The sequence below is a fragment of the Protopterus annectens genome, chromosome 7.part0 (genome assembly GCF_019279795.1).
Source record: "Protopterus annectens isolate FY-2018-M chromosome 7.part0, PAN1.0, whole genome shotgun sequence".
Classification (NCBI taxonomy): domain Eukaryota; kingdom Metazoa; phylum Chordata; order Ceratodontiformes; family Protopteridae; genus Protopterus; species Protopterus annectens.
In genome coordinates, this window is record NC_056739.1 from 1290428329 (window position 1) to 1290443674 (window position 15346).

The 15346-nt window shown below is 41.3% G+C and overlaps 1 protein-coding gene across 3 annotated transcripts in view; it reads left to right on the top strand.

The window, feature by feature from the left end:
- EOGT (EGF domain specific O-linked N-acetylglucosamine transferase) overlaps window positions 1–15346 on the top strand; it is an 859464-nt gene that overhangs the window by 577727 nt on the left and 266391 nt on the right. For all 3 annotated transcript variants that reach the window (XM_044077905.1, XM_044077906.1, XM_044077907.1), the window contains exon 8: window positions 7237–7340. In XM_044077905.1, coding sequence (XP_043933840.1) covers window positions 7237–7340 — 104 coding nt within the window. The remainder of the gene's footprint in view (window positions 1–7236; window positions 7341–15346) is intronic.

Genomic DNA, 15346 nt, shown 5'->3' on the forward strand with positions numbered 1-15346 from the left:
GGGAAAGAGACCATGCTTGGTTATAACGGAATCTCATGCCACTTAATTCAGAACCTAAGCAAGTGTTGACCTGTGTTGGCTACTTGCAGCGATAGTGTCAGTAGTTGGAGAAATATTTGACATGAAAAAGGGACATTATGGTGGATAAACACCCAAATTATGTAATTTATTGTTATAGTAACTTTTCCTTGAAGATCTGTTGTGGCAAGTATGTTACTCAGCTTTACTTTCTTGTATCCACATTTGTTCTAGTGCTGAGGTGTTTTCAGTCATTTTTTTAATTCTTGATTAAACATCCTTGCTGTATCTGTTCTTTCACTGTCAGACACTATTATTAATCTTCATAAGCTAATGATCCGAGAAACTGAATAAAGGGCAGTTTCACTAGTGATCTCGGAAGAGGTGGTGCTGTGCCTCCCTTTGAGAGATATGGTCATAATGTGCATTATAACATAGTGAAGACTACTGGCAGGTATAGAACACAGCAGATAATCTTGTCCTTCCTGGGCTGACCTCCAAGTGCATTAGAATATATTTTTTTGCTAGAACTCCTTTGTTCATAGACACTGATTTTGACTTCTTGATTCTCGTGTAGATAGAGACAGTCACTAATTATCCATTTTATTCAAACAAATTTATACAGCAGCGCTAGTGAAGTTATGGAGCAGCTTGCAGACTGATTTAGTGTGCAGATAGTAAAAGACTCTTAATGGTTTCAGATGTATAAACATTTACACATGTGGACTAATGGTGGATAAAAACTGCATGGCCAGTAGAGTTGGTCTGTTCCTTGCACACAGACTTCATAAATATTACTTTATTTCTGCTTTCACTTAGATTAGTTCCCCATGTTCTTCATGTTTCACTGTTGCAGTCATCACATTTGGGTTATCTGATTGCACTAGCCCTCAGTCGGCCTGATTAACAAAGTCTTGGGTCCTGTGTCGGTTGCTGTCCCTTCTTCCGTGATGTCAGGTCGTCAGGGGTATAAAACATGCAGCCAATACCATTACATCAGTCTTTCTTGCCGTGCAGTGCCCGAAGCAGAAGCAGTTCACAAGTGCCGGTTGTCTGACTCCTGAAATTTTCGTTGAGTTTCAGAACCGAAGTCTTCAACTAAAAGCGAAGTACCACGTTGAGGATACTTTTTCTTGCTCTAAACCAATGTCAATAAAAGTAAATAATTGCATTACTTGTGGAAAGCAAATACCTCAAAGATTTTCATTCGTACTGTATTCCTTGCTTAGGCCCTGACCACAACATACCTCACTGTTGGTTTTATGCCTTATTTAAACCACGAACTATCCGTCGTCGGTATACTTACGCTTCTAAATATTTTGGTGCTCGATTCAATTATCCTGATATGTCTTCGGTAAGCCATCCGACTACCAACATTCTGAAAAAACGCAAAGATAAAGATGGACACTGAGGTCCAAACCTGCCGACAACGCTTCTCCTAAGCCAGTCGCCAGTACTCAGTGAGCCACTTTCGCAGCCCCTGATGCCTGCTACTTCAGATTCGCATGCCTCTACTGAGACCCATTCGGAGTCTGATATGCCATGAGATGCTTCAACTGTGGAACCTGCGGATGCCTCTACCTTGGATGGGTCCGGAGCCGCTGTGCAGGCACTGGCTTCTGGTGTAGAAAGGCCTACTGACTTGCGTATTAAACCGACGCCATCTTCTTCTTCAAGGCCTAAAACTCGAACCATGCCTAGAAAACTGACACCCAGACCACGTGGCTAGGCCTCTGTGCCTAAAAAACATAAGAATGGCTGAAGACCTTATTACTTTAATCTGGGGAAGTCAACCTTCCCTCTCTGAGACCTAGGACTGAGTTTGCTTATGACACTTCTGATCAGGATTCTGAATTTTCTATTTTCCCTGATGGCCAGGATTTACCCTTATTTATCTATGAGGATTCTGATGCTGAGGACTGTATTCCCTCTGCATCTCCCCCAGAGGATTTTTTTTTTTGGTGAAACCTTGCATACCCTCAGGGAGCATTTTTGTTGGGAAAGTCTGGATTTCTCTGATTCAAAAACGAGGCTTAGGGATTTCTTACTCCTGCCCCAGCACAGGCCCTTAGCCATACATCCTGTACTAGACATTGTTGATGCCTTTTCAGAATCTAGCTTGGCCCCTGACTCTTTACCTCCTGCTCCCAGAAAACCTAATAGATATTACAGGGTCCCTGACTCTCGCAAGTTCCTTTTTAAAAATCCTGCTGCGGATCCTGAGACCATATCCAGCACCCTGGAGTGTCTATCAGAAGGGGGTAGGATTTTTGGCAGAAGTAGCTTTAATGCCCTTGGGTCCCTTAAAGCTACTACTGCCAAAAATCCTACCCCCTCTGATAGACGCTCCAGGTCGCTGGATAGATGGGATAAGAAGGTATACACTTCTGCAACTTTGGCCATTAGGTCCTTAAACTGCCAGTTTCATATGTTAAAGTATCAGCAGCATATTATTGGATTGCTTAAACAGAAAATTATGTTGATTCCTGATTGTGCTGAAAATAAGGATTTACAGAATTTACTGCATTCAGCTGAACAAGTTGGAAAACATACTTTGCAATGTGGTTTTGATCCACTAGAGGCATCTTGTAGGGCTGCTGTAACTGGGTCTGTACTTAGAAGGCATGATTAGCTTAAGGAGCAATCCTTGCTAGATCATGTTAAAGTGAAATTACTGGATGCTCCCTTAAACCAAGACCGTCTGTTTGGCAACAAGGCAAAAGAAAAAAAAAAAAAAAAAAAATGGAAGAAAAAGGTAAATCTATGCAAACTGAAAGATTTTTTTACAAGTTCAACCTCCAAGGTTTAGTACGCATCGGCCTTCCAAGAATTGGTCTTTTCCTGCCTCTTCCAGGCCTTCTCAGTCCAAACCCAGAGCCAGCAGAGCTCCCAGGCTTCAGTCCCAGGGTACGCACAGGACTAAGCAGTGGGGGGCCTCTACTTCCAAATCCGGGAGTAATAAAACTCCCCCTTATGGTAAACTGCCTCAATGGTTTCTTTTTAAAACTGCCAAGCACTTCTCAGCTGACTGCCACTTGGGGAGAAATATTGCTCTTCATGCAAAGAACTGGGAACGCATTACCCCAGGACAAATGGGTTTTAAATAGTGTCCCAGGGGTACAGATTTCACTTCCATACATTACCAACATCAAGCGGGTGGCCAGATCTACCCTCAAATCAGTGAGCAGAGGCCCAATAGCAAGTATCTTCTCTTTTGAGCATGGGGCTATTCACTTGATACCAAAAGAGGAAAAGGGACAAGGGTTCTACTCGAGAGTTTTCCTGGTACCCAGAAAAGACGATTCATGGTGGCCTATCCTGGACCTGTCTACTCTAAACACCTTTTTGGTGATTCTAAAATTCAAGATGCTGACTCTTCACCAGTTGCTCGCTATGCTAGGCAAAGACGCCTAGTTGGCAACACTAGATTTAAAGGAAGCCTACCTGCACATCCCAATCAGGGAATCTTGTAGAAGATGACCTACGCTTCAAAGCAGGCTGCATGCACTGTCAGTTCTCTGCACTGCCCTTTGGCTTATCTACTGTGCCCAGGGTATTTACAAAGTGCCTAGCTCCAGTCATTGCATTTTGCAGGCAAAGAAATATTCAAATATACCCATACCTGGACGATTGTCTAATTCAGGCAGAAAGCCAGGACATACTTTTGAATCATCTGGCCTTTGTACAACGGGTGCTAACTTGTCTGAGGTACACCATAAACGAAAAGAAATCACACCTGGTACCCTCTCAACAAATTATATTCCTGGGAGCAAGCTTGAATACAACTACCCAGATGGCTTTCCTTACACCAGAAAAACAAATTCAATTGACAACCTACTTCAAACAAGTGGCCACAAAAACCCTGCTATCTGCAAGGCAAATATTACAAGCCTTTGGGTTCATGGTCTCCTGCATTTTTCTAATTCCATATGCAAGACTGCATATGAGGAAACTACAATGGTATCTAAAAAGCCTATGGTGTCAACATTCACAGGATCTAGAAGCAATGATTCCTATCATATCTTGCCTACACTTGGAGTTCCTTTGGTGTGCAGATGCCTGCCACCAAAACAAGGGGCTTCCATTCACACTACCCCCTGCCACCCAAACCCTAACAGACTCATCAGACTATGCATGGGGGGGCTCACCTGGCAGGGAAGTGCATTCAGGGCAAATGGAACCCATGTCAAATGCACCTGCATATCAATCAAAAAGAAGTGTTAGCTGTACAGAATGCTCTGACAGCCTTCAAGGACCACATTCTTCCAAGACAGTTAATGGCAAAGACGGACAACACCATTATGTGGTACATAAACAAGCAGGGGGGTACGCATTCTTACCCCCTCTGCAGACTAGCCATGGCATTGTGGAGCACAGCCCTGAGCTACCAAGTGCATCTACAAGCTCAATTCCTGCCAGGAAAACGAAACACACTGCCAGATGATCTAAGCAGAAACCTCATGTACCCACGAGTGGAAACTGGAACCAAGGATTTTCAACATGTTTACAAGCAAATGGGGGAGCACAGATACAAACCTGTTTGCCTCCCCCCCAGAACTATCAATTGGACAAATTTTGCACAAGGACTCCCCACAAACAAGCTTGGAAAGTGGATGCTCTGTCCTTAATCTGGAAAACCTATCAGTTTAAGACTTTCCTCCTCTGCCTCTGCTCTCCAAAGTACTACTAAAGATCAAACAAGACAAACCAAGAACAATTTTGATTGCACCGGACTGGCCACGCCAGCATTGGTATCCCTTCTTGCGCAGTATGTCACTATTGGCCCCATGGCACCTGCCTCAGACTCCTACTCTATTGTTTCAGCAGGAGAACCAGATTCTGCACCCTCAGCTTCAAACACTGAATCTAGCAGCCTGGCTAATTACCTAATCTCTCCTTTACCCATTCCTCAGTAAACCAGTGATGGATATCAATTTAGAGACTAGGAGGCCTAGCACTAGAAAATATTATGCTGAAAAATGGAAAAGATTCTGTGCCTGGAACCAATCTCAAGGGATGAGCACAGCAGTGCCCAATTTACCTCAGATTTTACAATACTTAACTGAGATGCTTCACAAGGGCCTGTCTTTCTCCTCCATCAAAATTCATGCCTCAGCTATTTCAGCTCATTGTAACACAGAACCTCCCCTCTTCTCTTGTCCACTGCTCAAGCAGTTCCTCAGAGTGGCCGAAAATTTTCGACCACCCAGGAGAGCTCCAACTCTAGCCTGGGACCTTAACTTTGTATTGGAGAAACTCACTCTTCCCCCTTTCGAGCCAGCTGCTACTGCAGACTTAAAATTCCTTTCTTGGAAAACAGATTTCCTTTTAGCAATCACTTCAGCAAGAAGGGTATCTGAATTACAGGCCATTATGGCAGTGAAGCCTTTCATTATCTTTCATGCAGACAGGGTGACCCTCAGGACCAATCCCTCCTTCATGCCAAAGGTGTATCCAGTGTGGCCCTTAATCAGTCCAATCATTTGCCAAACTTCTTTCTTAATCCACAGAACAAAGGGGAACGGATACTGCACACATTAGATGTGCACAGGCAACTTAAATATTACTTGGACAGGAGTAAACCTTGAAGGAAATCTGAACAACTGCTGGTGGCATTTGCTGCAGGGGCAGAGGGAAGGCTATTTCAAAGCAAACCATTTCCAAATGGATAGGTCATTGCATTCATTTCTGCTACAAGCACCATGGAAAACTATCCCACAGAGGATCAGACACTACTCAACCAGAGCTGCATCTACCTCTACAGCCTTTCTCAAAGGTGTCCCTACCAGGGACATCCTAGAAGCTGCTACCTGGAGTTCTGTACATACTTTCACCAAGCATTACCATCTGCATATTTTTTCTAAATCCAGTGCTGGCTTTGCCACTGCAGTCTTGCAGGGCATTATAGCTGGTCCTAATGCTATCTAATTTCCTCATCCCATCCTTGGCTTTGGGAATCTACCCAAATGTGATGACTGCAACAGTGAAACACAAACCTAGTATAGTTGTGTACACTTACCATAAATGTAAATGTTCCGCGTGTATTCACTGTTGCAGTCCTGGTTACCCTCCCTCCAGCCCCCTTACTTATTTTGGCTATACCTCTACTCTCCTTTACTATGCTCAAAAGCTTTTTGGTGTATTTGCTTTTTTGTCGGAGGTATAACCTTGTATATTTATAGATTTAATTACTTCCCATTAGGGAGGCACCTGACATCTGGGGCAAGAAAAACTGATGTAATGGCGTCGGCTGCATGTTTTATACCCCTGACAACCTGATGTCACGGATGAAGGGACAGCAACCAACGCAGGGCCCAAGACTTTGTTAATCAGGCCGACTGAGGGCTACTGTAAGCAGATAACCCAAATGTGATGACTGCAACAGTGAATACACTCTAACATCTACATTTATGATAAGTGTACACAACTGTTCTTTTTCTCAACATCCAGTGTATTTTTTTTTGTTTGTTTCATTTGACTGGAGTTCATTTATTTGATTCATTATTCTATAAAGAAATTCTTTATTGCGTTATCTTACTTTTAGGTTTTGTTACCATATTATTTGAATTTAAGTATAGTCGGGCTTGAGAATTGTGTAGTGTAACATCTGTGTTAAAGGAGTCACTAAAACAAAGGATTATCTTATCTTATATTTTGTTCTATTTTTCTGTTCCATCAAGTATGCTAAATTACCTTTAACACTTGTGTTAATGTTCTGTAACTGAATTTTTAATGCTCTTTGTGTCTGTTTTATGTGGAGCTTTTCTCCCCAGGCCTCTGAAAATGGACATATATCCAATTAGACTAGCCCGGTCAACAAATGTAAAATAAAATAAATAAAATAAGAGTAGAGTATATATGAAGTCTGGTTAGGGTGGAGTACAGCTGGACTGAAGATGCAGAGTGGCTTATAGTTAGAGCTGTACAAGAGACTGCATGACTAAAACTTAATGACACTGGTTCTGGAGTCAGTTTATTGGTTATTGGCATCTTGTAGAAAACTAATTTAGCTTTTTTATACCTATTGCATTCAGCTATTACAATGCAGGCAACTATGAATATAGAGGTTTAGAAAGTAATTTCCAATTGGAATATAGCATAGAAGTTTTTTTTCTTATGAAAAATTCATGTATACTGGTTTTGCAAAACAAATGGTGATCAAATAAGCTGAATTGCTGAGAAGAATGTTCACATTTCTTTATCTTTTTTTAATACTAGGTGTTAACATGTACCACCACTTCTGTGATTTTGTGAATCTGTACATAACACAGCATATCAACAACTCTTTCTCCATGGATGTAAATGTTGTCATGTGGGATACTGTAAGTTCTAATTTGTTTACAGTACTAATACTGCTTTTCCATCATAAAAGCTTTCTTGAAGGCGGTCATGCCTATATAAGGAATGATTTAAAATTGAGCTGTACCACTGATTTTCATACTTGCAGTTTGTTGAATGTGTAAAATAGCTAACAGGATGAACAGTTTAAAACACTAGATAATCATCTTCAGGTGCCAAGTGGTGGTATCAGATTTGAGTGTACGTTTAAATTTCTGTTACATTTTATCTTCTTGCAGCAAAAAATTAAGCAGCAAGTAATGAAAAGTGTGCCATTGTCTGTCAGGAAGACAAGATTCGGGTCCAGTCATTTCCAGTTCAGAGCCCTGCCCTTTGGTCTCACTACAGCCCCAGAAGCCAGGGATTACACAATAGACCTTTGTTCTCATTTGGGAAAGTCATCAAACACTGTTAGGATGTCAGCTACCCTTACAGAACAAAGAGTTTCCACAGTGGTCAACAAACATCAAGAACATCTTGCTTGGTGGATCTGTCACCACGGATGCCTCCTGATCGGGTGGGGGTCATTATCAGGGCAGGATGGATCTCCTCTCGCTATTCTCATGCCTTTTTCTGGAATCCCAGTGCCAGATCTACTGATTCACAGCATGGTTGCTCCACTTCCTTCCTTAGCCAGGAGGATTTACCTTATTGGGCTAAGGCCCAAAATATTGATCCTTTACTGCCCTGTTCAGGCAGTTCTGGACTTCTTAGCAGAGATTCCATGCAGGCTCCTAGTCAGAGTTCAGTTGGCGCCTTTTAATTTTCCTACTGGGATTTAAATTTAGTGCCAGCTGTTTCTTGTTTCATGCTCTTCGGTTCGACCCCCTATTTGATTTTTCACAAAGACAGAGTATCTTTGAGAACAAAACAATCTGAATCAATCTATTGATTTTCCCAACTATTCAGATAGAGCTGAACACATTATCTTGATGAGATATTATTTGGACAGAACAAAAGATAATAAAAGGCCTTCTAAAGTGACTTTGTCCAGATGGCTTTCTTAGGTCATCACTGTTATTTACAAATTGGACTTGGCCTCCAGGGACAGAGCCAGTTTTGGCTCTTTCTTCCTTGAGAAGTATTGTTTATGTTTTATCCTCCTGCATTTGCTCTTGATGTAAACTATTGGTTAATTTCCTAAAATAATGCACAGCCATGAAGTGCCTTATTCTTGTACAGATGGTCATTTAAGAACATGATGTGATCATGTGCACTATAAAATTACCTAGCCATATGCATCATTAAATGCACACATGTAAAAGTTCAAGCCACTCATTACAAGCACTCACAGTGCTCACCTCCCGAATTGAACACAGGGTAAACCTGGTGAAAATGTGTGACCGATATTATTGATTTTACTTTGTAAAGCTACAGTTCCTAAATAGTTGAGGTCCCCTAGTTATGCTAAACCAAACTGGTGGAGCCAAACAGGCTATGGCTACAACCAGAATGAAATAAAACATAAATTGAAGGGGATTTGCTTGAGAGCAGATAAAGGATCTGAGAATGTTTCAGCACTTGATGTTATAAAATAAATAAGTCCAGTTTCAAAGAATGCTTGTACACCAGTAATGCTCGTTAAAGGAGCTTTGTTGGGATAAGCATTTTCGTCAGTTGACTTTGTCAAATCTAGTACAGTGTATGTTAAAAACTACTTGCAAGTAGTTCACATAGTTAGTTTTGCAGTAATAATAAGAGCAGCAGCATTTATTGTCTTGAATTTCCTGATTGGAGGGAGCAGATGATTACCACTGGATGAAAACATTGCCAAGTAGTACCACTAAATTTTGACTACATTCTTTATTCTAAACAATGCTTTAAGGTATAAAAAGCTGCTTTATGGTTGCAGCAGTCCACATCTTTACACAAGTGAGCCATTGTCCATCTGCAACTAAGCTTGCAGTGTGGGAATTTTTGCTAGTATTTGCAAATGTATATAAGGGAAGGAGGAAAAATGAGTTCATTATCATAGTCTGTGGAAGACCAGCACTTTGCTTCATTAGTGGCAACTTGCTCATTCTGATCCAGGCTCAATTCATTAAGACACTGCATTGCACTGTTTTGATTATCCCCAGAAAATATAACATTTAAAGAAACAATCAGCTTGAGAGAGTACTTTGATTGCCCATCTGGAAATACTTCTTCCCCAGAAATTATTTGAAATGGGCATTTAATGCAAAGTATTTTTCTTCTGTAAGTATACCAATTTCTAAGACATTTTCATGTAAAATAGATCTCTCCATGCTAGCTGAAGCCACAGTTTAAACCGCAATTCCTGGCTCCTCCATTGTGTATTCCGAAGAGTATGGGAAGTTCCCCTGTGCTATGACCAGGCTTCCCCTAGTTAATACGAATACCACCTCAAGTCTTCCTTGAAAAGAGGTTACCAGCATAGTGGGATTAACCCAGTCAACAAAGTGTAAATAAATTTACTTCCTTATTTTTAGGTAGCTAGTTAGACCTAAACTCCAGTACTGAATGCAATTCTGGAGACCCCACCTCTCCAAAAAAACATTGAGAGGGATGAGGTTTTCAGAAGGTGGTCACCGGCATGTTTGCTTGTATTATATATATGCCTTATGAAGAGAAAATGAGATTGAAGTGACTTGACTTGTGCAGTTGAGAGACTTGGCATAAATGCTCAGATTTTTTCAAAAAAATAGTGTAGTGCAAAAGAATGTTCTTTTTCAAAGCAAATGTACAGGAAGAAAACATCAGAAAACCCACAGAAACAGGTCAACATTGATAAAACTTATTTGGAAAGGACATGCACTTGAAAACGTGTGAATAGGGTGCTGCAAAATGTTAAGACTGAACAAGACAGCCATACCAGTGCTTATCCCCATTTGAAATTTGGTGGTTTCCATTTTTATTTGGAAGACTGAATTCCCCTTGTGTAATTAAAATGGCAATGTAGGATGTGCAGCTGTTCTACAGACAGGTTGTTAGTATGATTTTTCTACACCTGGTGAGTTTTTCTTGTTATATGAATGTTGTGCAAGACCGCTTTCTTTCTGGGATGCCAAGTGTTTTGTGAGAGAAATCACGGATCACCATTGAGCAGTACAAAATGGCAGGATGAATTGGCTATTGCAAGATTCAACACAAATGGTCTTTTTATTGCATTTTTGGGGTTTAATGTGCCTATTAAAAGTGTATTCTCACTAAACTATTCATGCACAAAAAAGTGTGTTTACTAGTTGTCTGCAGTAATAAATGATAAGATATGGAATGGAATCATTAGAGGGGAGAGGCAGATCGTTCTGTCATTTAATGTTTTTACCTGCACATTCATTATCATTGCCTTTTGTACATGCCATAAATACATTTTCCATAATCTGGCGATGTATTTTATGTACTGCACATTTCCAAATATTTGGAAATTGTTAATTTTTTGTAAGAAATAAATACATAATTTATGGCTCTAATGATCTACATGTGCTATATGCATGTAAAGCATAGCTTTTATTTATTAGACTTAAACCTAATTAAGACTTTCATGGCAAGGAATATTTTGAAATAAAAAAGTTATGCTTTCTATTTATAATGTTTAGCAATCAAAATAATGGTTATGTATAGCTTAGATAAAGTCTTCTTGTGGAAGGCTTTTATTTAATCTGCTGCAAGCAGTAAAATCTGATGCCTGTGGTCCCTCACACTTGCATATATAGTTGTGCTCCCTAAGTCTGTCTGTCTCACACACACAGAGTAATGTGTGATAGTTTGTAGAGGAGCATTTTAACAGCCGAGAGACTTCTAACTGCTAAATCCTTTGGTCTGACAGCCAGCCATGCTTGGTGTGTCAATCAGAAATTGATTCTTGTGCTGTATATCTGTGGCTTTGTCTCAGCCCATTTCTGGTGTTATATTGCTTTAAAGCTTAAGAACGTGTAGTAACATAAATAGAAGTTAATTTCCTTTCCCAGGGAATCTTTAGTGCTTGCATATATCTTGGCAGTGATTGAGACATTTCCCGTTGGACAGGAAGTCTGTTTACAAATCTTATTTTTTTCCCTCTGGAATAACATGATGCTCCCACCCACATTTAACTGTATAAGGTAGCTGATTTATCTTTGAGCACTTTCACCCACAACCTGGACCAGAAGAGAAAAAGTGAATGCCATATAAATGAACCGTTTGAATAGCCAGTCAACCATCATATTTTGGAGAGGTGGGAAGAAAACAGAATATCCTAAGAAAACATATTGAGACATGATGCCAAAATGCAGACTCTACAAGGTGAATAACCAGTGGTCAGAAATAAACTCTGAACCCTGACGCTGTGAGGCAGAGATCATAATTTCTGAGCCATTGTACATACATACTGTAATTGCAAATATTACAGATCTGGTGTATTATCTGTAAGGTAAACATGTAACGATTACGCCAACCCTTAACCTAATACTGAAGGCAATGAGTATACAGCATGCTTATCTGGGTTTTTAGTAAGAAGCATGCTAATGCTTATCTTGAGTAGACTAAATAAGAGCCCTACGTTCTTTGTTCTTTAACACGTAGTTAAGGATATATATTTATAGCCTAAAAGTAACTGGCTTCCCTCTTTTACCAGCTGTCTCTGCCCTGAGTAGATGTGCTAATCCAGATTTCTTTCCAGTTGTCCAACATAAGTTTCAGAAACTCCCCAGTGCTTAGCCGTACTTCCCCTTGAAATAGTCCAAACAGGAGATACTGGTGTAGCTGATAGTAACATATGCTGACATGGGAAAACATGCACACTGCATATAGTGACCAGAGGTCAGGATTAAATCATTAACCCTGGAACTGTACAGAAGAGATATTGACTAAGAAACCACAAGGTTCCTAAAACTTTGACATTGTTCAGAGAAGACAAACAGTCACTCAAATTTGTCTATGTTGTCATTGGTACATTTGCTCCAGTTATAAGAAGGCATGCCTAACTAAGGAGACATCCTTTCTCTGAAGATGTCTAGAGCCTACTTTTCAATGTCCTCTTGAACAAGAACGGTCTCCATAAGACCAAGGCCTTTTAATGAAAATTGACAGGACTAAATAGTTTATCATAGGACGTTAATAGGCTATTGGCCCCGAAGCCCTTACAAGCCTAGCCAAGAATTTAGCCCATGTTCCAACAAGTCACCACCTATGCCACTGTCCAGCTGTAACATTGGTGGAATCCCAGTGGTTTATTTTCTGTTCCCCATCAAGTTATCCAGGTTGTACTTAAAAAGGTTTAATGAGGTACTCTGCTTTACACGGAGAGGGAGTCTATTCCACAAAAGGGGAGTCTCTGGGACACATCTGTCCTGCCAACAATTCCTGTTGATGTCACAGACTAGGTTGAGGTCTCGTTTGTGGGTTACTCGAATGGAGGTTGACTTGCGGATATGCAGCAGTCCCATCAGGGCGGGGTCTGAGATTGCTTTGTATGCCAGACAGGGGTCACCTCTGAGAAGTCTGTAGGAGACTGAGTACAGGGACAGGGCTTTTATCCTATTTGTGTAGGGTAGGTGTTTGAGGCCCTGAATTCTCTAAGTGAGGAATTTCTGTGGTCTCTCCAGCTGCTGCATGTGCTTTGTGAGGTACATGCCGAAAGGGGCATTGTATTCAATAATTGGTCATATAAGGGAAGAATATAGGAGTGTTCTCACCACCTTGTACCTGGAATGAGATACCCTTACTAATTAGGCTGGCCATGTAGAAAGCTTTCCGTACAACAGAGGCAATATGTTGGTCAAAAGTCAGTTTGCTATCAGCCTGGGTTCCCAAGTCCCTTATGACTGATTGCATGATTAGTGCCTTATTATCAATGTGATAATTTGTGGGAACGTTATTCTTCCCAAAAGAGGAGATGATGCATTTTTTGGCATTCAGTTTGAGGCCTTGTTTCTGGCACCAAGTCATTTGTTTGGGTGAGACCATCTTGGAGGATGTCCACATCACTAGGGGAATTGATGACAGCACCCAGCTTGCAGTCATCTGCAAACTTGGTCAGCCATAGCCCACTAGATTTGGCCTGCACCTCTGAGAAGTATATTCAAAACAGCAGAGGCCCCAAGACCGATCTCTGGGGTGCACTGCTTGTTAAGGGTGTCTAGTACTTGAGCTGGCCTCCCCTATTTTGACTAGGTGGGTTCTACCAGTGAGCCAGTTTGCTACCCATCTGGTAACATATGGATTGATGTCTAGTTGAGAGAGTTTATCTATTATACCTAACTGTGGAATATTATCAAAGGCCTTGGCCAGGTCAAGGTAGGTGGTGTGCACCATCTTACCCTTATCTATGGCTTTGGTGACTGTCTCAAAGAAGTCAACCAAATTTAACAGGCATGACCTCCCCTTAACAAAACCAAACTGTGTGGGATCAAGTATCTGGAGGTTGCCAATGTCCTTGTTAATGAGGTCCATGATAATCCACTCCACGGCCGTGCAGATCAGGCTAGTTAGGCTAATGGGTCTATAATTTTCTGGATCGGTGGAAGCTCCACCTTTGTGCAAAGGGATGACAGTAGCTGTCCTCCACTCGGCTGGGACGAAGCCGGTACTCAGGCTTTGGTTGAATAGGGTGTCTAATGGTGCTGCTAGTTCCTGCCTTTAGATAAAATAAAGCCACTGAAAGAGGGTCTTTAGAGGGGGAAGAAGATGGGCTAGGCAAAAGATCAGGGTGCGAGACCCTCTCACACTAAGCACAGTGCTGCACTGTTTTGACTGTCTTGTGCATGCTAGTATCTGTGCATACTACCCCTCCCAAAAAAAAATTTAGGAGGAGGGCTGACCTTTTACAGCAGTTAGTGGCTTGCTCGGACTACAGATACCTGTATGAGGGAGCTGACTGTGTAATTTGTGTTGGGATAAAAAAAAGATTTTAGAAACTTTGCCTTTCATGGGGGATACTCTAGACCCCTGCTCCCTAGACCAAGTGGCTATAACAGATCCAGGGTTAGACCAGCTGATCATGTGTTCTGCAGTAAAGAGGGTTCCATATTAAAGGAGTTCTTTTTCAGGCAGTTCCTAATCCCAGGAAAAGATGGCATTTTTAGGAGACCCACGTTTATTTCTAACAGTAAAGTTCAGGATGCTTACGTGCCAGGCCATGCTGCTCTTACTGATACCAGAAGCCATGATGGGTCACCTTGGGTATGAAAGAGATTTTTCTTCCTATTTTCTTTCAGATAACAGAAGTTACCATAGTTCTGGGTGTGATCCCAATACTTTTTCTCCTTTGTACTCTCTGGGCTCTTTGTTGATCCCATGACAGTCAAATGTTTAACTCTAGTATTTGCTCATTTCTGAGAACAGGAGGTGCACATCTGTCTGTACCTGCATGAATCTCTGGTAAAGGCCTTGTACTAGCAGGAGGTAAAGAAAGTATTCCGTCTAAATAGTATTCTATCTAGCCATCTCCTGTCTGTTTGACCCGGGGATTTCTGTCATCCTACCAGAAGTCAGACTTGTCTCAGTCAGTGTCAAGACCTTCTTAGTAGTAGATTAGAAATAATAGTCAGCAGGGCCTTCTTGCCAGTGAAGACCTCTCTCCTCAGCTCTTTCATCCTCAGCATGCAGGGAAAGATTGCATGAGAGCTAGACCGATATTAGGAGCCCTGAGGTATGTCAATTTCCATACTGAAATCCCTTTGTTAAACTACTTAGAAGAAAGTTCCAGTTGTACCTCAGGACCTCATGGCTAACCATCTACGTCCAGTGGACAAAGTGTTGCTCATTATCCCAAGCATTCAGAGGAAATTCAGTTGGTGAATGCACCAGATAAATATGGGCCAGCTAATTCCCTTCATACATCCAAAGAAGGGCTATAGGAGATTGGCTAACCAGAACTAAGATAAGCATATCAGTGGCAATGAAATACTGGTCTTGATTTATGCTCTACATGTGTTTTTAAAGATTTTTGCTTGCCGGAAGTGCTAGCAGTAATCACAGACACCACCACACTCTCTTGTATAAACAGCACTAGTTGCGCAGACTGCCCATGGTTGGTCTGGATGTAGGAGTG